This window comes from Dipteris shenzhenensis, chromosome 27 (assembly GCF_047967505.1).
Source record: "Dipteris shenzhenensis isolate YYH24624 ecotype China chromosome 27, Dip_SZ_1.0, whole genome shotgun sequence".
Lineage (NCBI taxonomy): Eukaryota > Viridiplantae > Streptophyta > Polypodiopsida > Gleicheniales > Dipteridaceae > Dipteris > Dipteris shenzhenensis.
The window spans coordinates 9347122-9373956 of record NC_141622.1 but is presented as its reverse complement, the minus strand read 5'-3'; the positions used below and the strand labels follow the sequence as shown (position 1 = coordinate 9373956).

Here is a 26835-nt window from a genome sequence, read left to right as displayed (position 1 = left end):
TGCGTATTTCATTAGTATGTGCGCCATTTTTCATACATAGTCATGCTAGTAGGGATTGTAAAAATGTACGCATTATACCTTCCACGTGGCGCATACCAAATCAGTTCGAGACCAAATCTTGCATGGATCTATGTCTAGGGTAGCCTAAGAGCCGTGCAAAGTTTAATCCTCAATAGATAAGTCCACATGCATATTTCGTTAGTACGTGCGCCATTTTTCATACGTAGTCGTGCTAGTAGGGATTGTAAAAATGTACGCATTATACCTTCTACGTGGCACATACCAAATCAGTTGGAGACCAAATCTTGCCTGGATGTATGTCTAGGGTAGCCTAAGAGCTGTACAAAGTTTAATTCCCTATAGATAAGTCCACATGCGTATTTCATTAGTACGTGCGCCAATTTTCATACGTAGTCATGCTAGTAGGGATTGTAAAAATGTACACATTATACCTTCCACGTGGCGCATACCAAATCAGTTGGAGACCAAATCTTGCATGGATGTATGTCTACGGTGGCCTAAGAGTCGTGCGAAGTTTCATCCCCAACAGATAAGTCCACATGCATATTTTGTTAGTACGTGCACCATTATTCATACGTAGTCGTGCCAGTAGGGATTTGTAAAAATCTATGCATTATACCTTCCACGTGGTGCATACCAAATCAGTTGGAGACCAAATCTTTCATGGATGTACGTGTAGGGTAGCCTAAGAGCTGTGCAAAGTTTAATCCCCAACAGATGAGTCCACATGCATATTTCATTAATACGTGCGCCATTTTTCATACGTAGTCGTGCTAGTAGGGATTGTAAAAATGTACGCATTATACCTTCCACGTGGCGCATACCAAATCAGTTGGAGACCAAATCTTGCATGGATGTATGTCTAGGGTGGCCTAAGAGTCGTGCGAAGTTTCATCCCCAACAAATAAGTCCACACGCGTATTTCATTAGTACATGCGCCATTTTTCATATGTAGTCGTGTTAGTAGGGATTGTAAAAATGTACGCATTATACCTTCCATGTGGCGCAAACCAAATCAGTTGGAGACCAAATCTTGTGTGGATGTACGTCTAGGGTAGCCTAAGAGCCGTGCAAAGTTTAATCCCCAAGAGATAAGTCCACATGCGTATTTTGTTAGTACGTGCACCATTTTTCATACGTAGTCGTGCCGAGAGTCGTGCTAGTAGGGATTGTAAAAATGTACGCATTATACCTTCCACATGGCGCATACCCAATCAGTTGGAGACCAAATCTTGCATGGATGTACGTCTAGGGTAGCCTAAGCCGAGCAAAGTTTAATCCCCAACAGATAAGTCCACATGTGTATTTCGTTAGTACATGTGCCATTTTTCATACGTAGTCATGCTAGTAGGGATTGTAAAAATGTACGAATTATACCTTTCACGTGGCGCATACCAAATCAGTTGGAGACCAAATCTTGCATGGATGTATGTCTAGGGTAGCCTAAGAGCCGTGCAAAGTTTAATCCCCAACAGATAAGTCCACATGCGTATTTCGTTAGTACGTGCACCGTTTTTCATACGTAGTCGTGCTAGTAGGGATTGTAAAAATGTATGCATTATACCTTCCAGCACATACCAAATCAGTTATACCAAATCAGTTGGAGACCAAATCTTGAGTGGATGTATGTCTAGGGTGGCCTAAGAGTCGTGCGAAGTTTCATCCCCAACAGATAAGTCCACATGCATATTTCGTTAGTACGTGCACCATTTTTCATACATAGTCATGCTAGTAGGGACCAACAGATAAGTCCACACGCGTATTTCATTAGTACGTGCGTGAATTTTCTTAGTCACGTTTTTGAAATGCCCTAAAGCACAAAACATAATTACAACATTACTACTAATAAACAATTTTTTGTTTTACAAATATAACAAATCCCATTGAGAAGACAACGGACATCATGTATAAAATAGAATCTAATACAATGATGTGAATGAACGTGCATACAACCATCATAGTGAAATACAAAATATGAGTCCATGAAAATTACAATGGTACGGTCACACATTGAGCCTATACATATCAAATACAAAAATATGTAATCAACTAGTGATACCCAATAAAAAGTCAATCTGATCAACTGATGATCCCAAAAAATATGATATGTAATGTGCTACTCCTCAGGATCAGCTCTCATGCCAATAGTTGCAAGTATGCTCTCGTGATCCGCCACTGCAAGGCGCCATCGTGGAGTGGACGTCGCCTTGCGAGTGCAAACATGACTCAAAGTAATCTTGATCGCAACAACAAGATGAGAATACATGTATGCCTCCTGATCCGCCATGTACTCTTGGAACTCAATATAGCGACCACGCCTCTGTATCTGCTGAAAATAGTGGCCACCTACGATCATGCTATGAGCATTGAAGTGCATCCCATGCCCATCCACTGTATCCTCATTTAGCACACTCTTCACCATAGAGCATCACAACAAGTAATAATCCACACCCTCCTCATAGCCCTCCGAAGCAATAACCGTGAAGATATCACCAATACGCAACATATCTGTAAGCTGGTCATAATCAATAGAGGAACTGAATCCCGCATCCTGATCATCATGTACCTCCTCCCAAGGTTGGAAGGGAGAAAGCACTCGTCGTACCCATGGATCGGCCCATGGTATCATGGAGCACCCTCCCCAATCATCATCAATGCATGCAAAGCAAAAACATGCAAACCATCGAGAAAAGATCATGGGGTGAGACTCACCTATGCTCCTGATGGAATGGAAATCAAGAGTGCCGGACACTGAACGACAATCAAAAGGCCTAGATCGATCAAGACTCCCAATGTCCATGCACCAAAAATACCGGCTCACCACCCTATCATCATGCGACTGAAACGAGGAGATAGCACTAGTGATGCTGGCTGCACCATCGCACCACATCATGTGCATCCTTGAAGCAATCGGCACTGTGACGCAACTGGTATCGATGCAAAGCACGCTTCACGCAAGCACCTGCACCATCGTGCTCTCCCTTACCGTGCCCTATCTCGAAGTAGCTCCCTGTGATCGGAATGCCTGGGCAATTGATGAGAACTTGTTGTGTAGTATACATAAATCCTTATGGGAGACATGCTTTTAAAGGTGCAAATGTGGATTCCCATGATGAAGAGAGCCTCAATGATGAGGATTGTGATGAATATCAAGAAGATAAAACCACCAACATTGATGCCATTAAACAATCAGAAGGAGGTCATTCACAAGAGAGGGTCAAGGTGATGAAATAGATGTAGAAAACATAGAAGGTGATCATGACATTAATGAGATTCAAGATGTTTCAAAAACTTACAAAAATTTTTCAAAACCTTAAAATTTGCGGAATGTTACTAGAGGAGATTGAGAAATGTAGTATTTTTTTCCAAATTATCTTATTGAGAGTGAAAGATAGATTATTTTTTAATTTTGATCTTTCATCTTTGTCATTAACAGCTTTTATCTAAGATTGCTCCTAGTGGGCTGGCCATTTAGCTATGCTTGGAATTTCACTCTCTATAAGTCACAATTGTCTCATGATAAATTATATATATTCAAATATTTTCTACTGATATGAATGATCCTTATAATGAATTTGTGTTTGTTCACCTGACCTTTTTAAAATGTCATGTGCAAACTATCATATTGATAATTAGCCTTGACAAGAAATTGATATAGATTTCATTACAAAAGGTTGAGAGAGAGAGAGAGACAGAGAGAGAGAGAGAGAGAGAGAGAGAGAGAGAGAGAGAAATGATATATGGGCCAATAATTAGACATTACATTAGAGTTCCAAGTGGGAGTGCATGATGAATCATCTCCATTACATAAACCATTTCCATCATTATTACATAACACTTCTAGGTTCTACTACAAAAATATTATGGCTATGCAATTTAAACTATTTAATATTTCTACCATATTGGTAGACACTTTCAATGATAAAAAAGGTGTAGCTAAATAGTCTAAAGACTTTGGTACTTCTACCATATTATCTTTTGGTAGGTCTTATCAAATCGAACTTGAGTAAGAGCTACAATATTAGAGTACAAATGTATGCATGGACTCTTCAATTGCTCCATGTCGATGTACTTATATTTCGCTAGCTCCCTTGTTGAACTTCAACCCCCTTCAATCGTTCCATGTTGATGGACTTATCTTTTGCTAGCTCCTTTGTTGAATTTGAACCACCTTGGGCTACACAAGAGGGATCAACCTAGCTTAGAGTGAGGAAAGAAAAGGCTTCTCCTATTTGGACTTGCTAGTCCTATGTCCAAGAGAAGGGAGGACGAAACCGACAAAAGTGGTTATGTAAGGGCTGATTGGCTAAGTGGTAAGGCTAATATATAGATATATATATATATATATATAGAGAGAGAGAGAGAGAGAGAGGGGGAGGAAGGGAGGGAGGGAGGGGGGGGAGAGAGAGAGAGAGAGAGAGAGAGAGAGAGAGAGAGAGAGAGAGAGAGAGAGAGAGAGAGGGAGGGAGAGAGAGGGAGAGGGAGAAGGAGAGGGAGGGAGGGAAAGGGAGGGACGGAGGGAGGGAGGGACAGACAGAGAGGGAGAGAGAGAGAGAGAGAGAGAGAGAGAGAGAGAGATGTATTAATAACAAAATGCATTTGTTATTTAGGAACAAACTCTTTAAAATATTTCAATCAGTATACAAATAAGAAGCAATGTCGTTAGATTTTTTAGATGACTTTCCCCTATGTTAAGTCACATAATTAACTACTATAAACTAATAGACTTTGGTAGAAGCTGTACGAACCTTGTGTAATGATGATCTGCATATGCATAGCATGAGCATATAAAATCATAAACATATCTCTATTCTAAAAGGTTCATAGTACATTTTCTTATAATTACAACCTTTCATTTGCTTTAAAGAAGTAAAGATGTGATCAAGTTAGGTCATGGTCTATATATATAGATCAGATAGTTGTATTTGACTTGCAAGGAACATTGTAAAAGTGGCTTATTTAGTATCAGTGATGATTGTTGTGAACTTCTTGATTCACTTCTTGTTTCATTACTCCTTGGTTCACCCCCCCGGTTTCCTCCTCCTTGCGTTGCTCCTCCTTGGCTCTCTCCTTCTTGATGCCCAACATAGGATGATGCCATAATGTGTGCCTCTTGAGCTTGATCTTTGCTAGCATGTCATCAATGTCACCCTATGATATCTTTCAATTAATCTTGCCTTGGATATCTAGATCCATGTTTGCCCCATATATGTTTTGAAAAAGATGCACCCTAGGGAGGTTTGGTAAGTCAATCTTACTGCTCATAATATGATAAGGGCATTGATAGAGTTGCTTTATGTATAATGTTGACAAAATATGAAGAGGGGAGAGGAGAAGAGTGGAGATGAGGAGAGAGGGCATAGCTAGAGAGCACACCACAAATGACTAACTGTACACTAGATTTAGTTGAAAAAATAGAATATATACAAACCCATTTAGGGTTAGGGTTAGGGGATCTAACCCTTTCCTTTATAGCACTCTATAAGGTTAGTGCTATGCACATATGATCACATGATGGTGCTATGCACACATGATCACATGATGTTGAGCATGAACTCTCAACACCTTCCCTCAAGATCAACATCATGAAGTACGCCTTCCCTCAAGATGATGATTCTAGGGAATCGAGGAAGGATTGAGCATTACATTCCATCACACCCCTTTAATGGGAATGTCCTTCCTCTGCGTCAAACCAAGAGCTAGTCAGTGTTTCTCGAATAGCTCTTTATCGAGTGGTTTGGTAAAGATGTCTACAACATTCTCTTTGCTATCACAATGCTGCAGTGTGATGTCACCAAGTAACACTCTTTCTCTGATGAAGTGCTCTCTGACATCAATGTGCTTTGTCCTTGAGTGATATACTGGATTTTTGGCCAATGCTTGAGCCGATTGATTATCACAGTATATTGTTGTTGGCTTTGACTCATCAAAGTAATCTGTTTCTAACAATAGTCTTCTAAGCCATATAGCCTCACATGCACCTATAGTGAGTGCTGTATATTCTGCTGCAGTGGAAGACAAAGAAACAGTTGGCTGTTTGTTTGACAACCATGATATAGCACCTTGACCAAGGAAAAATGCATATCCCTATGTCGATCTCCTGGTCTCATGATCTCCGACATAGTCACTATCATAGTATCCATGCAACCGTGGATGACTTCCTCTATTCTATCCCAAACTGTCTTGTACCTCTGATGTATCTCAAGACTCTTTTGGTTGCATTCCAATGAGAGTGTTTTGGACTTGTTTTGCCATAAACTGTGCTAGTGAGCTTACTGCATAACAAATATCTGGCCATGTGATTGTCAGATATATAAGAGATCCAATGAGCTACTTGTAGTATCTGTCATTGACTGTAGGCTTTTCTGAATCTTTAGTAAGTTTGAAACTTTGTTCCATGGGAGTGGCTGCAATCTTGCAATCTGCCATATGAAACTTCTTCAGGAGACTTTCAACATACTTGAGCTGACTCATGAATGTGCTATCTGAATTTCTCCAGAACTCAATTCCAAGACAATAGTGCATAAGTCCAAGATCTTTCATGTCGAACTCTACAGATAAGTTGATGAAGCTATCCTTGCTTCCTGTCACAATCAGATCATCTACGTACAAAAGTGCAATAGTAATGTCTTCCCCTTGAACTTTGTAGTAGAGGATATGATTTGCATTGGACTTCATGTATCCCAGATCAACAAAATACTTGTCAATTCTGCTGTACCAACTTCTGGTTGCTTGTTTTAAGCCGGAGACTTTTCTTGAGATGGCAAAACTTATTCTCCTTTCGTGGTTCAACATAACCTGCTAGTTGTTGCATGTAGACTTCCTCATCTAGGTAACCATTGAGAAATGCATTCTTGACATCAAGTTGATACACATTCCATCTGCTGAGTGTCGCTAGTGATACCAAGAACCGTATGGAATCCATCTTTGCTACTGGAGCATAAGTCTCATCATAGTCCTGACCATATTGTTGTGCAAATCCTTTTGCAACTAGTCTGGCTTTGTATCTCTGAATACTTCCATCTGGATTGTATTTCACTTTGTATACCCATTTATTTGCTATGGCCTTCTTTCCTGGTGGAAGGTTGCATAATTCCCAAGTATTATTTTTATACAAGGCATACATTTCTTCATTCATTAGCAGTTTGCCATTCTGGCTTGTCTACTGCGTCTTCAAAGTACACTGGCTCTTTTGTAGCCATGATGGTAGTCATAAGAGCATAGTTGGTGGTTTCCACCTGAATTGCTTTGCCTTTTTGGGCATATGTCAATCTGGCTCGTGGTCTCCTTTCCCTAGTAGACCATCTGAGCTGTTGTGGCTCTGCTTGGGGTGTTGCTGGCAATTCTTGCTCGTCTTCATCAACCTGTACTATAGATGACTGTGAAGTTGATGCTTCTATCTCCTGTGTAGGTGAGGTTTTCCATTCTGATTCCTCATCAAAGATTACATCTCTGGAGATAATGAGCTTGCGGTTGATGGGATCATACAATTTGTATGCTTTGCTTTCTTCACTGTAGCCAACCATGATGCATTTGCGTGACTTCACATCCAATTTCCTGCAATGATCATCATGTATGTGAGCATATGCAATGCAACCAAATATGCGGAGATGCCCAATGTGTGGCTTTTGTCCAGTGAATGCTTCATAAGGAGTCATACCCTGTATCGGTTCGGTAGGAAGCCGATTAAGCAAGTAGTTTGCTGTAGCTATTTGCTTCTGCCCAATACTAATTTGGAAGATGCTTTTCGCTAAGCATTGCTCTAGCACTATCTGCTAAAGTCCCATTCTTCCTTTCAACTCTTGCATTCTGCTGAGGAGTATATGCACATGTGAATTGTCTTTGAATGCCGTTATTTTTGCAAAAGTTCATGAATGCTGAAGACATGTATTCACCTCCTCTATCTGATCTCATGACCTTGATCTTTCTGCCTGTCTGGTTTTCTACCATGGCTTTGAATTCTTGAAATCTGGAAAACACTTCTGATTTCTCTTTCAGAAAGTAGACCCAACAATATCTACTGTAGTCGTCGATGAAAGTCAAGTAGTAAAGTGAACCATTGATGCTGCAGGTCTGGGCATAACCCCATACATCTGTATGTATTAAATCAAGAATACCTCGTGCACGAGAGGTACTTCTGACAAAGTTGGTTCGCTTTTGTTTGCCAAAGCAGCATGCTTCACAAACTTTTCCAAGAAACTGTAGCTTCGGAATCCCAATTGCCATATTCTGACTCCTGAGATCTAACAAGTACTTGAAGTTGACATGACCATATCTCTTGTGCCATTTTGCAAATAGTGGCATCTGTTGCGATTGAGCTGACATGGCATGCTTATCTGGTACTGTAGCTAGCATTCTGTATAAGCGTCCTTCCTTGACGCCTTTTGCTACTAGCTGACATCTTTTGGATTTGTCCCTGATAGTGCATTCATCACCGTTGAAGATGACTTTGTAATTGTGTTCCGTCATTTGACCTACTGACAAAAGGTTCTTGCTGAGCTTCAGAAAATAGAGCACATCTTTCACTAATCCTTTTGTACCAGTGAAATTGTTCATAGGGATAACACCTATCCCTTGAACTGGATTCGGTGTATTGTCTGCTGTGTCGATGACATTTTTCTGTCCTTCTAATGGCTTCATTTCTGTGAACCATTCTTGATGATTTGTCATGTGAGATGATGCACCGTTGTCGATATACCAAGGATCCTGTTCCACTTGGTCGACTTGATAGCTGTAATCCTCTTTGGGATTGAAATCAGTGTCTAGGTACACTGCATTAGTCTGATGCAATTCCTCGCTTGCAAGAAACATATTTCCATGTTCATTTGCAAAATGACTGTGACTAGAATGTCCACCACAATGATTTCCTCTGCCTCGAGAATTCCCTCGATTACTGCTGGAATTACCGCCTTGGTCATACTCTCTTTCATAGTGTCCAAACTTGTGACAGTAGTTGCACTGGATGTTTGCCACATTGGTGGATGCATTCCCTCATCCTTGGAATCTTCCTCAGTTGGAATGATTTCCTCTTTGCTGATTCTGATGCTGCTGAGGATGATGTTGATGTTGATGCTGACTCTGACTTTAATTTTGTTGATGATGACCACTTTTCTAGTATGATCTACCTCTGCCTTTGCCTTTGCCTCTGCTTCTATCGGAAGCTGTGAATGCCTGATCATTAGAATGACTTTTATGTGCTTGAATGGCCTGAGTCCTGAGTTCTTCACCAAGTAGGACTGACTGAAGTTCTTCCAGTGTCGGAATTTGCCGTTGGATGGCAATACTCTAAACTAGATTCTTGTATCCCTCTCCTAGTCCATTTAGAATGACTTGAACCATTTCTGCGGGGTTCATAGTCTCTCCTACTGCTGCAAGTTGATTGTTGTAGTCTTTTATGTAGAGTATATAAGCATGACCAGTTTCACTGCTGTTGCGGAAACTCTGGTTGATCTGGTTTCTCAGGGTGAGAATCCTGGATGTGTTCTTGGACTCGTAGAGAGCTGTGAACATATCCCATGCTTCTTTTGATGTCTTGACTCTGTTGAGCCATCCTAGCATGACATCTTGCACATTCTGCTTGATCAGGTGATAGGCATACTTGTCTTTCTTATCCCATTCTGTTTGAGCTCGGGCAATGGCAGGATCTACTACTGGTGCAAAAACTGTTTGTGTAGCTATAGATCCTGATGTAGATCTCGTTGCTGGTGCTATGACAATAGATGGAGAAGAGCTACTAGTGGTTGGATTGTCCAATGGTCTAGGTGTAGACCCATCGACATACTCCCATTTGTCCTGAAGTACAAGAATGGTCTCCATTCGGTATTTCCATGTACCATAATTGGAGTTGTCTAACTTAGCAGATGCCTCCAGATTGAGGTTGCTAGTCGACATGGTGCAAGAAATGTACTCAAAAGTGTCTTGAAAAGTCTCTGTATGAATCAACTGCAAAGACACTGACTATGCTAAGTGAAATCTCTGTACTGTCGGTGAAGATAGAACTACAGTATATAAAATCTGATCTGTATTACAAGGCTTATGGCAATGATGTCGGGAATAGCCAAGAGGCTTTACAAGCTGAAATGATGTGCACGATGCTGTGAGATAGCTGAATAGGCTTTACAATGGTGGCATGTGTGTATGAAATCAAATGCTATCTGCCCACTGAATCAATCTGCAATGCCTCTGAACTCTGAAGTCTGCTCACTGAACTAATGAACATAAGGTTTTAGGTAATGTAATGATGTGAAACCATATGTGAGCGTATGGACTGACTCCGAGTAGGTACTAGTCAGGAATTTCGTGCATGGCTTAGATTGGAAACTTGGGAAAATTCAAAGAGTCCCCTCTATGGCAATCTAGTCTACCCTAATCTAGATCTAAACCAACCATCGATCGATGAAAGAAGAGCAAATAATTCCTTTTCTTTTGTTCTTTTTAAGTGCTGGGTCAGATGCATCGATGTAGAGGCAAATGTGCGTGAAGGAAGTGGTTTTGTTAGCAAGGCTAAAATGTGAGTGTAACTTGCACCGAAATGTGCACATGATGTGACAAGCACATAGAGCACAAAAAAACGAGCGACTTTCCTTTTTAGAGCACCCTCAAATTCTTCCTGGATCAAGAGATACGACTTGATCTAGGTGGAGGGGCAAAAGGAGTGCAAATGGTGCTTAATGATGATGTGTCACTGTGGGTCACATGCAATGATGATGTGGCACTGTGCCTAGCAAGAGGTGTGCCTGTGAAGCCTGTGCTGAGGTGGCAGGAGTGGTCACATGAAGTGACTATGGAGCACTGTGTGTGCCTGCAGAGGTCAGTGCTGACTGGACAGCTGAGGTGGCACAGATGATGATGTCAGTAGATGACGTGGCAATGTTGACATGGCAGTGATGACATGGCTTGCTGATGTGGCATAGGTGACGTGGATGATGATGTGGCTTATTGAGCTGGCAGGGGTGACGTGGGAGCCTCATGGGGCTACTGACGTGGCTTGATGAGCTGATGTGGCAGTCATGCCACGTGTCAAGAATTATGAGGCTTATCTGCCATGTGGCAGATAAGATGACGTGGTGCACGGGCCATGTGTCACTTTACAACAGATGATGTGGTAGTTGTGGCTAAGGCTATCTGCCACGTGCCGACCCATGGCTTCACCAGAATCTACAAAGATTCCGACGGAATCTAAGAAGATTTCGTCCGGCTACGGATTTCCGTCACAACTATTCGTTGGAGTCTTGCGTCAGAGCGTTGGAGGCTTTGGAGATGGCGATTGGCGGTTGCGCTGCTGGGGAGCTGATTGAAAGAGTCACGTAGGTGTTGGCTTTATGGAGACGTGCTAGAGGCGAGCTTGTAGGAGGGGTAGCCGTAATGCTCGTTGGAGCTAAGGCACCATGAGAGTTGGCTGTGGGCGCAGTTGGAGATCGTTGGAGAGGCATAGCCAATAGCTTGATCGCTCAAAGTCGGATGCTTCCGGAGAAGTTCGTGACCCTGCAGCCCACCATCCTTCCTACAGACGACCATCGTGAGGCTCAGCCGCTTGTAGACGAAGTAGTTCGTGTGCTACTGGAGTCGGTGGAGCAGCCTGAGGATGGAGCTACTGATGCAAGACTATGGCATCAATGTCTTGTAGAAGGCTGCAGTTGGAGCGTTGATGAGAGCTGCTGGAAGAGCTAGTGCTAGGCTGCAGCCGTTGGAGACTCTATGTAAGGCGATCGCTACAGGGCTTGGTTGACGATCGATTGAAGGTCTGACAGCAGAGCTGAGCCGTTTGGAGGCACAGGAGCTCGAAGCTAGGCTGTTGGAGACTAGTCCACAACATGGTAGAACAGGGCGCTGGAGTCTTGGATGCACCTTGGCACTGTGCTAGCCTTCGATTGATTCCTTTGGCTGAAGTCGCTGCAGTCCGCTATGGCTTGAGAGTCGTTGAAGCATGCACCTTAGTGTGTGAGCGAATGATGAACATAGGAGGGTGCTGTTGGACGGCGATGGCTGGTGATGCTGGCCTTATATGTTGGCTTAGTTGTGGGTGTGCCGTGAGCTCCGTTAGCTCAAAGGAGCTTTAGTTGGAGCTGTTGTAGAAGGAGCTTTTGATAGGGACGGCCGTCGAAGGAGACTTGTTGGAGAGGCTTAGCTTTGGAATAAACCTTTCTTTCTCTTTCTCACAGATCTCTCAAAACCTCTCTCTCAAAGACTAGGATCTAGATCTCTCTCTCTCTCATAAACAAGAAATACTCTCTTTCTCAAGAATGAAATCTCTCAAGAACTCAAAGAAAGAATAATGGATGGAAATTTCCTCTCAATGGATGGAAATTTCTCTCAACGGAAGTGAAGGGAAGGATCTCACAATCACTCAAGAGAACTCTCAATCTCACAATCTCTCTCGCACTCTCACAAATAAAGATGGCGCCTCAGCGAAAGGCCGAACCATGCTCTGATACCATGACAAAACATGAAGAGGGGAGAGGAGAAGAGTGGAGATGAGGAGAGAGGGCACAGCTAGAGAGCACACCACAAATGACTAACTGTACACTAGATTTAGTTGAAAAAATAGAATATATACAAACCCATTTAGGGTTAGGGTTAGGGGATCTAACCCTTTCCTTTATAGCACTCTATAAGGTTAGTGCTATGCACATATGATCACATGATGGTGCTATGCACACATGATCACATGATGTTGAGCGTGAACTCTCAACAATGTTAGAAGAGCTTTAGTCAATACACTTAAGTTCAGGTCAATTGTAAGAGACAATTGCATGTGGTACACTAAAATATTTTGTGGTGAACCCCTCAAGATTGTGTTCCACCTCTAGTCTATGAATGAAGAGAGATTTGATTGTAGACATGTATTGGGAATTTGTGTGCTTTGCACAACTTATCTAACATGTGAGCATGCCCATCCTCGATGAAGTTATACTGGAAATTTTTGTGCCTTGCACGGCTTATATAACATGTGATTATGCCCATGTCTAAGGAACCATGACCTACTCTTTGGGAAACTCTAGATGTGTATCTTCTTGTTCAGAATGAGAAAGTAGCATTTGCATGAATTCATCGATCTTTTCTTGTGCTTCAAAGTTCTATTCCCTTTCTTGCTTCCTTCCATCACCATGAATGTGCATGACAAAGTGGGATTGCTTTACCATTACAAATCATACTCCCTTGTGGATGCCTAAAGCAGTTAAGTTTGGCATGTGATGCCTCCAATATACCACTACTTCCTTGGCCATGGGTAAAGCAATCGTCACATACTCTTGTGTAGATATAGCATCTTTTAACTAGCATGTATATGTCCCATTAGGTTTCATGTGCAAAGAAGCATGTAGTGAACCATTCCTCAAAAAAGGATAAAGTGGCAGAGCAGGTATGGCATGAGATGCCTCCACTACCACTACTCCAATGTGCACAACTAAGTTCGATGTTCTGTCCTCTTGTGTAGGTAGAGTTTGTTTTTATTGGTGCACAACTAACCCCACATCTTTCACTTATTAACAAGCATGCAGATGAAGTATTTGTTTATGGTAATTAGAAAGCATGAATATATAAAGCCTCTTGTCATCAATGCACAACTTCTCCCACATGTTTAACATCCAAAGAAACATGAAGATCAATCATCTACTCTCCTCTTCCTTAGGTATGGGTAAAGCAATTGAGTTAGGTATAAAGTATGTGATGCCTCTAGTATCACTACTTCCTTGGGTAGGGGTAACATAGCTATTGTCTCCTCTTGAGGAAGCAAAGATTCTTTTTGTTGACATATAATCACCCTCTCATCTTTCATGTTTGAAGAAGCATGTTGATGAAGCATCTACTCCCACTTCCTCAAGGATGTGTAAAGCAACTACCACTGCATCATAGATTTTCCAATCACACCAACATCCTTGATTCTATGCTAGTCAAATTTCTTAATTCTAGGCTAGTCAATACAGTAGATTGTTGACTTTGGGTCAACAACCTAACAAGCTGAGTTCCAGGTGACTAGGCACCAACATTCCGCTTCACTAGTGCCCAAGAGGCAAGCATTTGAATGGCTAGGGGAAAACACTAGGAGGCCATGAAGGCAGTCCAATTAGAGCCAATGGTTCACAAAAGATCCTGTGCATATTTGAGGAAGTTAGTTCATAGAACTACCGGGTCGAGATAGATTCTTAGGAATATTTAAGTCGAGGGTCCAAGCTAGAATGGGCTCCTCCCCTTGTTTTTCCAATTGCCTAAGTCGTTGAGTAGGTTAGACAAGGTCCAGCCTTGGTTTTTTTGCCTCGAGAAGAGGTGATAGAGAGACTACAAGTCACACGCCAATTGTTGCACAAGCACATTGTAGCTATGATTGTTTGTAATAGGCTAAGGCCTGTCTTACGATACAAACATTAGGTTTGATACCTCAATTTTTTATTTGATTTCTTGCAATGTTATCTCCTTTTTGGCATGTTCTTCTGTATGTCTCCATATAGTTTTGCCCACACAACACAAAGCTCTGTGGTAGAAACAATATAAGACTCTTGCAACCAAGCACTGAGTAGGGCCTACATACCACACACACCTCGGATTCCAAGAGAGGTAATCTTCCACCTAAGCGTTTCTTTTGACCAAGTATATTGCACTTTAAGCACTAGGTACTCGTGGGTACACCGATCAACCAAGGGGTGAGGAGAAAAGGCTAAGATTTGACAATCTTACTAGGAAATTAATTTGATAAAAGAAAGAGTGGAGAATTGAGTGGATTGAGTAAAGCAATCCATAGAATTGAGTGCATAGATATTGAGACTAGCAATTCATGTAAGGAGGTGATGAGCTATGATATTTGCTTAGATTGGCATATTACTATAAAAGAAACATCCAAGTGTCCAACGACTATTTGTGGTGTTTGAAGACCTATCTGACTACTGATGACTAGTGTCTAGCAGAGGAGAGTTCCCAAGCAGCTTGTAGGATTCTTTAGGCTTTGACGGATGTTTCATACACACTCAAAAGGAACTTAAGGTATGTAGCCAAGAGACAAGAACACCTACGTGGCATAATGAATTGGAAACTTTTTATCTATGGATGATGGAATGGAATCAGAACCAAGGATAAATGGTTGATGGTAGTGAGTGGAGGTAATTGAGGCCACTCAACAATGAAGACATGGCATAGTGGAATTTGACTACTTTACGACAGCAAGAGCGAGCCAATCCTAGAGCTTCTTCAAAGTTGTCCTAAAGCCCTTGTCATGAGAGAGCCTCAAGGTAGTGGCATGAAGATTTCATGCATTTGTCCACAAAAAGTAAGATTTTCAGTCATCTAATGAGTTTGTACATGAGTTAAGCCACGATTATAGCCAAAGACATGTGGAGTGCACCTCAAGTCTTGAGGCCAGACCAGCCTTGAAACCAAAACGAAGACAAAGAAGACCTGCTCATGCAACGGAGGTGTAGTAGGAACCAAAATACATATAGAATATGCCAAGCTCGTAGCACATCCAAGTGGGTAGAAGCCAAGGCCCTATGGGATGACTTCACTCACAACATAGCCAAGTTCATGTTTTAGAACATTATTTGTAGGCATGGTTGCCCAATTGAGTTTGTTAGTGACTAGGGTACACACTTTATGTGTTCTAATCACTGACAATTGAGTTCATTGTAATGCAATGAGTTGCTACAACTTATTATCCTTAGTGCAATGGGAAATCCGAGTCCACTAATAAAATCTCAAGTCAATAATCACCAAGACATTGAGTACACACCGATAGGATTGGGACATCAAGTTGCATGTTGCACACTGGGCATATTGGATAGCATATACGCTAATCATGACCCAAATCCCTGTAGAATGGCATTTGGCCTCGAAGACATGGTGGCAGGTGCCTTTTGGATTTTTTGGTCCCAAGCCTCTTAGTGGTGGTTGAACATCGGCTTGGGGAACTCAAGGCAATCAAGAGACAATTGCCCCAACTCACTGACTTGGATGAGCGTAGTTGCAACAAGTAGTCCAAAGGAAGAGGAAAGCTTGGCATGGCAGACACATTGTTCCCAAGCACTTGAAGGAAGACATACTCGTCTTGCTTCATAATACCAACTTGGTCCTCTTAGGACCAACCTAAAGCTTGGTTGGAGTGGACCATACAAGCTCGTTGACACATTCAACAACGGGATAGTGCAAGTGACCGATTTGTAGGGATAGGTCATCTTTGAGATCTTCAATGGTGAGTAAAGCTCTACTAAGCCAAGGCATGCCTAGTCATAGTAGTTGGAGCTTGCATGCCTAGTCAAAGTAGAGGTCAAATGATTAGACTTAATGACAAGTTAATAAGGGGAGATTATGATGATGACGTGTAATTCACAAGCTCCAAAGCTCCACATGCAACATTGATTATGGCAATGTGGATTCAAGACAACTCTTAAGCCATGAAACTCAAAGTAGCAATCAGTATTTATCAACTCTCACTTCTCCTTGAGGCCCAAATTACCTTATTTTCCATCCTTTTGCTTTTGCTTCATCATGCATTGCCTTTTTGCTCTTACTCTCCACACCCTCCTCTCTCCTACAATAGCAACTTACATCCTGATCACCAATGAAAATGCTCAATTCGTCCCAGTCTCCTCGTAGTCTGATGTTTAGCAAAGTGGAAACTTCTAGCCACATGCCGTGTCCTTGCTTTGCACCCCCACACCCTATGGACTTGATATTGAATACAATGAAGTCATTTCTAAAGCAAAATCATATTTATAAGTTTGTGAAACTTCCATGAATGGAGGTCTGGGATGCAACCATCACCAACGAAGTGATGGAGAGCTATAGTGTAGCTATTCACAGTCTTTACTTCGATTGTCATAGTATGTTCTTCTCTCACCATGGGACTTGTATCAAGCTACCTTCATGCTTCCCCCTGGTCCCAAGAACCCACTACTTCCAACAATGAATGTTGTGACGATTTCTTACAAGTAGAGCATGCAACTTTGGTCATCTAGCCCCAATAAAACCAAGTCTCTACGTAGATTGCAGATGCCGAATTCGCAGAGGTACACAAACGGGTGAGAGCACAAAGGAAGTTCATTCAAGAACTCATCGACCAAGCTCCCAAAATATTGTGCCAACACAAACGAGTGAGAGCACAAAGGAAGATCATTCAAGAACTCATCGAGCAAGCTTCCAAAATATTGTGCCACATTGTTTGCAAAAGTCCCATCACAAAGTGGATTGAGCCACAAATGTAGCCGAGCCACAAATGTAGCATAAAAGATATAAATATAAATACACGCACTTGGGCATTGTAGATCCAGATATGGTGCAAGTGGTCAAGCAATGGAAAGAGGAGAGGCCTTTGCACTCAGGTCCCTATGGGCTTCAATGCCCTATATCCATGGCCACAAGCACTGACACTAGGAGTCGAGGATCTAATTGGGCCTTATATTTTGTAAGATAGCTCAAGTGGTCGGTGCGGTGATAAGTCCTCCGCCTGATTTGCCACTTATCCCCCTTTGACGCCAACGGCCAGCTCCTAAGTGTACATCAACACCTCAATGGTGCTCTTGGGGGCTCCAAGTTTTGAAGAATGGCTTGTCCACACCAATCTCTAACTTTGTTCCACATCTATGTGGACATGGATAAAGTTGAGTCGATATGAAATGCTAGCCTTGGGTCAACATGTTACCAACCTGAGTTCCAAGTGGCTAAGCACTAGGGCTTCGCTTTACCACTTGCCAAAGTGGTGAGCATTTGAATGGCTAGGGAAAGCACCAAAAAGCAATGCAGGTGGTCCACTCAGAGTCAGCAATTCAAAGAAGATCTTGGGTAGAGTTTAGGAAGTCAGTTCATAGAATGGCTAGGTCAAGATAGAGTCTTAAGAATATTTAAGCATAGGGTCCAAAGCTAGAATGGGCTCCTCCCCTTATTTTGTCAATTATCTAAGTCTGAGTTGAGTAGGCTAGATAGAGTTGAGCCTTGCTGCTCTTAGTAAGTGTTGTGCCTCAGGTCACACACCACTGAAAGTGCTTTTAGTAGAGATACTGTGAGTCATGCACAAATTGTTGCACAAGCATGTTGTACTCATGTTGTAGCTATGCTTGTTCTATAATAGGTTGAGGGCTATGTTGTAATACAACTATATTGGGTTTACAATACTCATATCTCCTTTCTGCATGCTTGTCTTCCTATCTCCATATGTAGTTTTGCCCACCAGGATGGGCCTCCATACCATGTACACCCTAGAGTGCAAGAGAGGGCATCTTCTACTTGAACAGTGCTTCTGACCAAGGACCTTGCACTTGCACTGAGCACCAAGCAATGGGTACACCGATGAACCAAGGGCTGAGGATAAAATACCATCAATATACATGATCAGTTATAAAATCATTCAACACATTATGCACCAGCTTGTACCATAATATTTATAACCCTTTGGGATTTATAGCACTATTAAAGGACAACTTTTAGGTGGTTGTAGTGTCAACCTATGATTTATCCACATCATTTCTCCCTCTTGTATGCAAATGCTTTGCACAACATCACCTGAGGGGATAAATCATTGGTGTCTATTTATATCTTTCCCCATCATACTTCATGTACACCAAGTCACATGAACTAGTAAGTGGAAATCCTAGCAAAAATTAAACAAATGATGTGGACATAGAATTCAAATGAATGTGGATGCATTATCCATCACCATTTGAATAAAATGTTTCTATGTTGAGTTTAATGCAAAGCCATGGTGATATGTAGTGTTGTATGCCAAATTTAACCCAAAACCATGTGGATGCAAGCATTTTTTATTTAACTAGTGTTGTATGTTGAGCATGAGCAATGAATATAAAAGTGTGGTATTTTAAAGCAATAAACTAGCACATAGCCTTCTACATTCCTATTACTGACTCTTTCCCTCTTCTTGCATTGTGATCCCTCTCTTAAACAATTAGCACAATTGTGTTATGAGTTTCTTGTTTTCTAGAGTGAATTCACATATTTTAATACTTGAGTAGGTTATCATTGACCTAGCTCAATGGTTCTTTCCTTCAACCACACGTTGCATTAAGCTCTAGTCTTCTACTAAGCCTCCCAAGAGTTATCATGACCAAATCTCAACTCTTACAGATGAATTACAAAGAATGGAGATGGGAGTTAGAAACTTCTCAACAAAGGACTCGAGAACTCAAAGCCACAATATGTAGTGAAACCACAACATCAAGGCCTTATACTACTCCCAGCACTAGCAAAATGCTTCAAAGAGGAAACTGCATTGGACTTACTTCCTTTGATGGAAGAATGGATGTTGAAAAGCTTGAATAGTAAGGATCCCAAACTTTGGGGATCATGAACAAGGCAACATCAAGACCTTCTACTACTCCCAACACTAGCAAAATGCTTCAAGTAGGAAACTGCATTGGACTTGACTTCCTTAGATGGAAGAATGGATGTTGAAAAGCTTCAATAGTAAGAATGCCAAAATTTTGGGAGAGAAACTTGAGCCCTTTCATCACCACATGGCAACCAATCATAGAAGCCATGGAAAACACTCTTGGTTAATGCAAGGATAAGTTTCTCAATCAATGGCCATGTTTAGACAATCAAAGCCAAATAGTACCTGAATACAATGAGGACTTCCATTCACCTATACTACTATAGTGGATAAGCTAGGCGATAAATTGACAACCAAGTACATTGGAGGATGTTTCCATCCTCCAAGCGTCATGGTGACTCCATCAAAATGGAAAAGCAATGTAAGATCAACTCTATTGTTGAAAGCTTTATTGACGAATTTGTCTTTGAATTTGATAGAAGTGAAGTCTATGATGCAAAGGCAAACACCTATTCAAATTAATGTCTAACATGGTTTCACAAATAATTGCTGAGACATGCTTCAATTCTACAATAGGATGGAGGTAGATGTAGGCCAACCTGTAAAGGTACATGATTGATTTGGTTTTCATATGACTAAGTGGTCTTTTCTTAGTTATAGGTCATGTTCTCTGATTTGAGAATGCCAAAAAGGGGTTGAAATAAATCCTTTAATTTGTAGCTTGGTTTTTGAATTAATGCAATTGGAGGATGTTCATGTAGATTACTTGCATCTTGAAAGATTATGGCAACACAGTATCCCTAGGAGGCTTGATTGGACGTGTGGATTGAGACAATATTTGGCTAACTAGGCCATCCTCCTTGGAGAGGGTCAAAGGTCCCTTCCCATCTGCATCCAACTGTGGGATTAACCTCTATAGTTACAGTCCATACTTTGGCAAATGTCTTGAAAGTATGGACTAAAAGTGAATCCCATTACCATATTCTACTGTCTTTTGTCATTGCTCCTTGTTATTCCCTCATGTTTGCCAATTCAAACATCTATAGAATGTGAAATCCTTTGATTTTGTTAGCCACTTCTAATAAAAGTCAATATTAGATCATTGTTTCATAACATGCATAAACTTTGATTTTGATCCAAATTGTGGCTAGATTATTAGTCATATCAGAGGAGAATAAGTCCTATAAATAATGAATAGCCTTGTAGTTGATGAGTATGTTGTTAAAGGTTTTGCATATAAAATCAATGAATAAATTACATGGGTGTGATGGATCAAACTATGCTTGTTGTTTGGGGTTGCTGCCTTCATGATCAACAAAATAGCATCATCTACAACAATTATATCATGCATCTAGAAAAGTTATTGAATGAAAAGAAACCCAGGATATGATTCAACAAGTTTATACTATAGGTCTTAGCCTAAATTCATTTTAGATTATTTTCAATATCGACATATGTTCTAACTAAGGGCTTGCTAGTCCTAAATGGAAGTGATTCTCACTTTTCATCACTAAAATCCTCATACTCTATATTCATTTCCAAGTAATTTCAATATCAATATAAGTCCTAACTAAGGGGTTGCTTGTCCTTAATGGAACTGTTTGTCACTCTTCATCTCACTAAAATAATAAATTCTCACAATTTTCGTATACGCATTGTAATCCTTTGTGTGAGTGCATCCGTGTGTAATGATATTGTATTTGATGTTGCAAGCCTCAAGTTTACAATAGAGATCTTTTTTAGTTACTTAAGCATATCTCGTTATGTTCTAACTATGGGTTCATATTTCATTGTGTCCCTCTTGTGAGTTCATATCTTGTTCCGTTCCACTTGTAAATTATATATATGACAAAATATTATGAAAGTGAATTCATTAAATACTACGAGAATGCCCACATTCCTATCATCATGTCCCACTTGTAAGTTCATATCTTGTTCCGTTCCACTTGTAAATTGTATACATGACAAAATGTTTTGAAATGGAATCCATTAAACAATATGAAGATATTCGCGTTCCTATCATTATCTTTGCTTTGAGTTCGAATTGGATGTGATTTAGGAGCCCTTTTTGTTCTATGTGTTTTAAACATTTACACCTGCTTATGTTGACCTAGCATTCCATTTTCTTATACATGCATTCAATGAACAAGAAAGAAAGAGGGAGAAAGTATGTTTGCCAATAGCTTACCAGGAGGAAAGTAGGATCTATAGAATTTGTCAAACCCAAATAAAAATGTCAGAAGCGTGAGAAAAGAAAATGTACACATATTGTACATGCATCCAAGTAATGTAAGGCATGTTTTCCAATGACTAAGGGTCATTTATGCAATTACATGAAGGGTTTCTCCAAGGACTCTAGAGTTGCTAATGCAATATTAAAGGCACATAGTGTGCCTTAGTGCAAGCTTTTTGGGTGGAATTCGACATGGTAGGCAAGACCCTCGAGTGTGTGCTCAATGTTACACACTATATATGTCCTTTTTTTATTGTTTCACAATTTGCTCATGTTGATGTAGCGATGTATCGTACTTATGGGAGTAGTTCCTCGAATTGAATAATACCATCAATATTCCAAAGTTTCTAGGAACATATATGGTTCTATATAAGTGGACTCAAATAGAACCATAAATATTCTTAGAAATAACCAATTGTTTCTGAACATTTATGGTTCTATTTGAGTGGAGGAACTACCCTCATAAGTACATCCCTACCAAGAGGACAACTTGTTTTCCTTCTTATTGTTCATGGACTAATGGAAGGCAAGTAGAGTCGAAGGTTGAAAAAATGGAAACTATAGGTAAAAGCTGGGCACAAAGCACGCACACAAGATGCTGAGAGTGACCAACCGGGTCTAGAAAGGATTGGTAGTGTAAGTGCATGTGCGAAGTGATAGGGATCAAGATTGTTGGATGAAGGTTCAAGTTCATGCCAAACATCCTCAAGGTCTCTCCCTCTCTCTAGACATGCTTAATTACGGTAGGCAGCCTAGAAGGAAGTTTTCCTTTTCTAAGCCCTTGTTAAGCCATGTGTCGTGATTATAGGCGTTGATCTTTATGAAGATCCAAGGGTTTGAAACGTGCTTTCTAGAAAAGCAAAACTTTTGTGAGCTCTCCTTAAGCCACGTGTACAATTTTAGGCCCTTGATTTTAGATAGATCTAAAGGACTAAAACACTCCTTCCAAATTTGATACTCTTTTATTCATTCTTCCCGCAAATCTATTATATAAGGAGGGAGATAATTGCATATTTTCTTTCTTGCCATCACTTGATTGCGTAATTGTTGGACAAAGCTCACAACCTTGCTATTGAAACTCCAATTGGATAATAGTGAGTATTGAGGTCCAATTTGGAGTTAGAGCCATGACGGAAAGGCTGCCTACCGCAATCTAGTTACTTTGTTTGATCAAGGTCTCCCTTGCTGCCTCAAAGGTGGGGTGGATTCCCGGCCCCCTCTCTATCTATGCTCCATTCTCACATGTGCTTCCATAGCAAAGTTTGTGTGTGTCTCTCTCTTCCCCCGCCCCATGTAAGGTGGGTTCTACCACAATGCATTTCACTTTTTTGCAACTCGTGTCACTGTCACTCGTCCTTGCTTTGGGCTGCACGTGAATAATTTCATCTCGACGAAAGTAGAGCTATTAGCAGCAATTAGCAAAAGGTCCATTAGCAATAGAGCTATTGGGGAGTGCTAAAAAAGAGGGAACGAGGGTTAGGTAACTTAGGGCAGGCAACAAGGAATTAGAGGAAAATAGAAAAACATTTGGAGTCCGGGTATGTAAGAAGAAAAGTCGCGGCAAAAGTTGTGTTTAGTTCTTTGGATCATCTTCTTCACTTTCGTCTGCTCTGTTTCTGCTCTGCTCTCTCTCCCTTCCTCATTCTCCTCTCCTTTTAATCGGCCACGATTTGATCCCTCCACCCCCCCATTTCCCTCCCCTGCCCACCCATGGCTTTCGCTGGAACCCAGCAGAAGTGCAAAGCCTGCGTAAAGACCGTCTACCTCGTCGATCAGCTCACCGCTGATGGTGTCGTTTACCATAAGGCTTGCTTCCGATGCAATCATTGTAAGGGCACCTTAAAGGTAGGAATGCTTGCCCAGGTGGAGCCCTGATCAACTCTTCCTCTTTCGTAGCTGGATCCTTTTATCTGTGAATCATGCTTGGGGTTTGAAGCGACGGTAGTCTATGGCCGCATAGGTTTTTACAGTGCGTGAGTACGATTGGTCGTTTCTCTTCTTGATTTCTTGAGTTTGTAGGACATTTACAGCTTACTTTGTTCCTTGCAGTTGAGTAACTATTCCTCTTTCGAAGGGACTCTGTATTGTAAACCTCATTTCGATCAGCTGTTTAAGAGGACTGGAAGTTTGGATAAAAGTTTTGAGACAGGTATTTGGAGTTTTTTTGTAATCGTTTTCGCCATTCAGTATGTCGGTCAGCAAGTAACAATTTTGAGCTATCTTGCAACATATGCCAATTCCTACAGGGATTCCAAAGACACCGAAGTCTGTGGACAGGTCTTTTGAAAATGAAGCGGTACGCTTTCCTTTCCCAAAATTTTTAATCTAACGATTATCAACTACTGTTCGGAAATTCTTATAAATTTATCTCGAGGTATACAGTGCGTTAATTATTCTGGTGTTTGCCTCTGATCAGCTGTTGGCTACCTGCAATTAGGGGCTTCATTTGGTAGCATCAATTAAGTATGTTAGCTCATGAACTTTTGTTGGTATGGTAGCAGAAGACGCCCACAAAGTTTTCAACTTTATTCGCAGGAACGCAAGAGAAATGTGTTGCCTGTGGGAAGACTGTCTATCCGATTGAGAAGGTAAAGCCTTTCTATTGAAATTCTGAATCACGATCTGCATAAGTCAAGTGCATGTTAATTTCTTCAAGTCTGTGAACGTGACTTTCTTATGCAGGTCAGCGTTGATGGGTTGTCATATCACAAGTCATGTTTCAAGTGCTCTCACGGAGGCTGTAGCTTAAGCCCCTCAAACTATGTGGCACATGAGGGTCGGCTTTATTGTCGGCATCATCATTCTCAGCTGTTCAAAGAAAAAGGAAACTACAGTCAACTGGAGAAGGTTGCACCTGGGAAAGTTGTGTCAGACGAAAATGGGGACTTGTAAAGTTGCATGATCTATGTAACCATGGAGGCATTGCACAGCTATTTCCTTGTGAGAAGTTTGGTGTATATTACCTTATGCCAGGATTCTTGGTAGGCTCAACGGCCTTGTTGATAAGAGAGCATTTTCACTGCGTCCTAGGTTACTGAACATCCCCATTGTGAGAGTCCGTCATTTTCTGGGTTGAGTTCTGTGTTGTGTTGTGTTGTTGTGTGTGAAGTGAGGAGGAGAGATAATTGTTTAGCCTAGTGAGTGTATTATTCTGTATTTAGTGCTTGGTGATTTGATGCATCCAAGCAGGTTCTTCTGAATCAAAGGTACATGATGTTGCCATTGCAGCTGGTCATGACTTGTAGATGTTTGCAGAGGACATTGGTATGATCTTGTCCACAAGACATGTGAAGGTAGAACGCTGGCACTTTTTATGAGGATTTCGTAATCTATAATATTCTGCTTTGGTTTTCGTAATACTGAATGGTGTATGAATGAAAGCAATGTCTGGCTTGTAGATGGATTTATTTCACTCGTGGACTTGGTTGTGGAGTTGTGTTTTCCATCCTCAAGAGAATAAATTTTTGTTTTTTTTTTTTTGGGGGGGGGGGGGGGGAGGTTGTTTACTGTGGCTCCCAAGCTCACATTATTCATTGTTGCTAGATTCATCATAATTCAAATAGCACTATAGCTGCTGGCACAGGAAATAACAGTTTTGCATTGGGTTGTCTTGTGATTATTACTTCCAGGAGAACTAAGCCTTGAGCTTGCATTCGTTTCTATCTGTTGTGTGAATTATCCTTTTTGTAAGGTGTTCTCTATTAGTGAGACAAGGGTTAGTACTGTATTTTATAAGTTCCTGAGCCAGGAATAATGGTAGTATATCTGGTTGTTTTCTTGATTTATTTCTGCTTTAGTTTCTCCTACTCAAGATGCATGCAAATGAATTGTGTCTAGGTGCTTGAAAACCAAGATTTAAGAAACCTCGATGAAGAGTACCATTCTTTCAATTGGAAAGGTAAATAGGAGAGCATTTTGAAATTAGATATATATTGAAAGTAGTATGGTTTTCAACCTTCTGAGTGAATGTCACGACATTGAAACTACACTACGTAGTGTGTTTTCAGAGGATGAGTTTTGGCATGCTCTAGATACTTATGATATTTGCACTTGGAGTTTTGTCAGAAATGACAGGGGTCTAGGTCTCTCGATGTCACGACATTGAAACTGCACTATGTAGTGTTTTCAGAGGATGAGTTTCGGCATGCTCTAGATACTTATAATCTTTGCATTTGGAGTTTCCTCAGAAATGAGTACAGGGGTCTATGTGCTCTCAAGGTCTCTCGCAACACTAGGGAGTTTTGTCAGAAATGAGGACAGGGGTCCAGGTCTCTTATGATCTTTGCATTTGGAGTTTGTCAGAAATGAGGACAGGGGTCTATATGCTCTCAAGGTCTCTTGCAACACTAGGGAGATGCAGAACCACCTCAGGCCGGAGCTGAGGCTGGGCTGAGAACTAAATGGAAGAATTGGGTATAGCGAAGCCGGATAATGGGATGGGGAGAAGTGACACCATAAAACAGAAGTGGGGCAGAAGAGCAGATGGTTGGGAAGAAAGGAGGCAAGACCGGAAAAAAAGCACAAATGAGGGGTGGGATGGCGGGTGAAGCTAGCTGGGAGGGGGAAGGGGGCATGTGACTTGTGAAGCCCTTGTGCTGCCAAAGGTCTTAAGTCCACATGGAGAGGGACTCAAGGCCAAGGGGACAATTAGAAGCTGTCCCAAGCACATAAACACACAACCAACCCTTGGCTGTTTTTATGGCTCTGATTGAAGGCCAACCCTTAGTACTTGAGTGTGTGGGGTTGTCTATACAACTACCGACTATCAAACATCTGCCTCTATACATAGAGCGAGCTCCATCTCTAACTAGTGCCGTAGTATCCTACACAAGTCAATTATTCGCCCCTAGCTCTCCACCAAAATACTCTACCTTCAATGCATTGTGACTTGGAACCATGAAGGGCTTGCACATCGACCGATCTTCCAAAATCCAATTTGGAGATCTTGCCTTCCAAAACATATTATGGGAATTCTATTCATCTTTCTAAAGGAGCCTCACCAACAAAAGCTCAGGCTCCTTAAACAAAAGCTCAATGGACGTGGTATTTTCTTCAAACCTTGCTCAATGAATGCATCAAATCAATGATGTGGCACCTAATGCCAATTGAACTCGATTCATGGTATGTTAATTGTCACTCGATTGAACCCTATTCAATGTTGTGGTGGTAATTCTTGTTCTCCATTGAATCTTATTTGATGGTGGAAATCGGTTGATCATGCCAAATTTGATGATGTAGTAAAGTGTAGATGCTGAGTTCATGCAATCACTTAGAAGTCACCTCTTAGTGATCAAAACTTACATTGCAATGATTT

General features: G+C 41.2%; 1 protein-coding gene across 1 annotated transcript; it reads left to right on the top strand.

Moving 5' to 3' along the window:
* The first annotated feature begins 23081 nt into the window (after positions 1–23081).
* On the top strand, positions 23082–24869 carry LOC147883837 (LIM domain-containing protein WLIM1-like). The gene is made up of 5 exons (XM_087398399.1): positions 23082–23366; positions 23571–23670; positions 23768–23817; positions 24023–24109; positions 24204–24869. The coding sequence occupies exons 1-5, from the start codon at positions 23232–23234 to the stop codon at positions 24411–24413; spliced, it is 582 nt and encodes a 193-aa protein (XP_087254525.1). The 5' UTR covers positions 23082–23231; the 3' UTR covers positions 24414–24869.
* The last annotated feature ends 1966 nt before the right edge of the window (positions 24870–26835 follow it).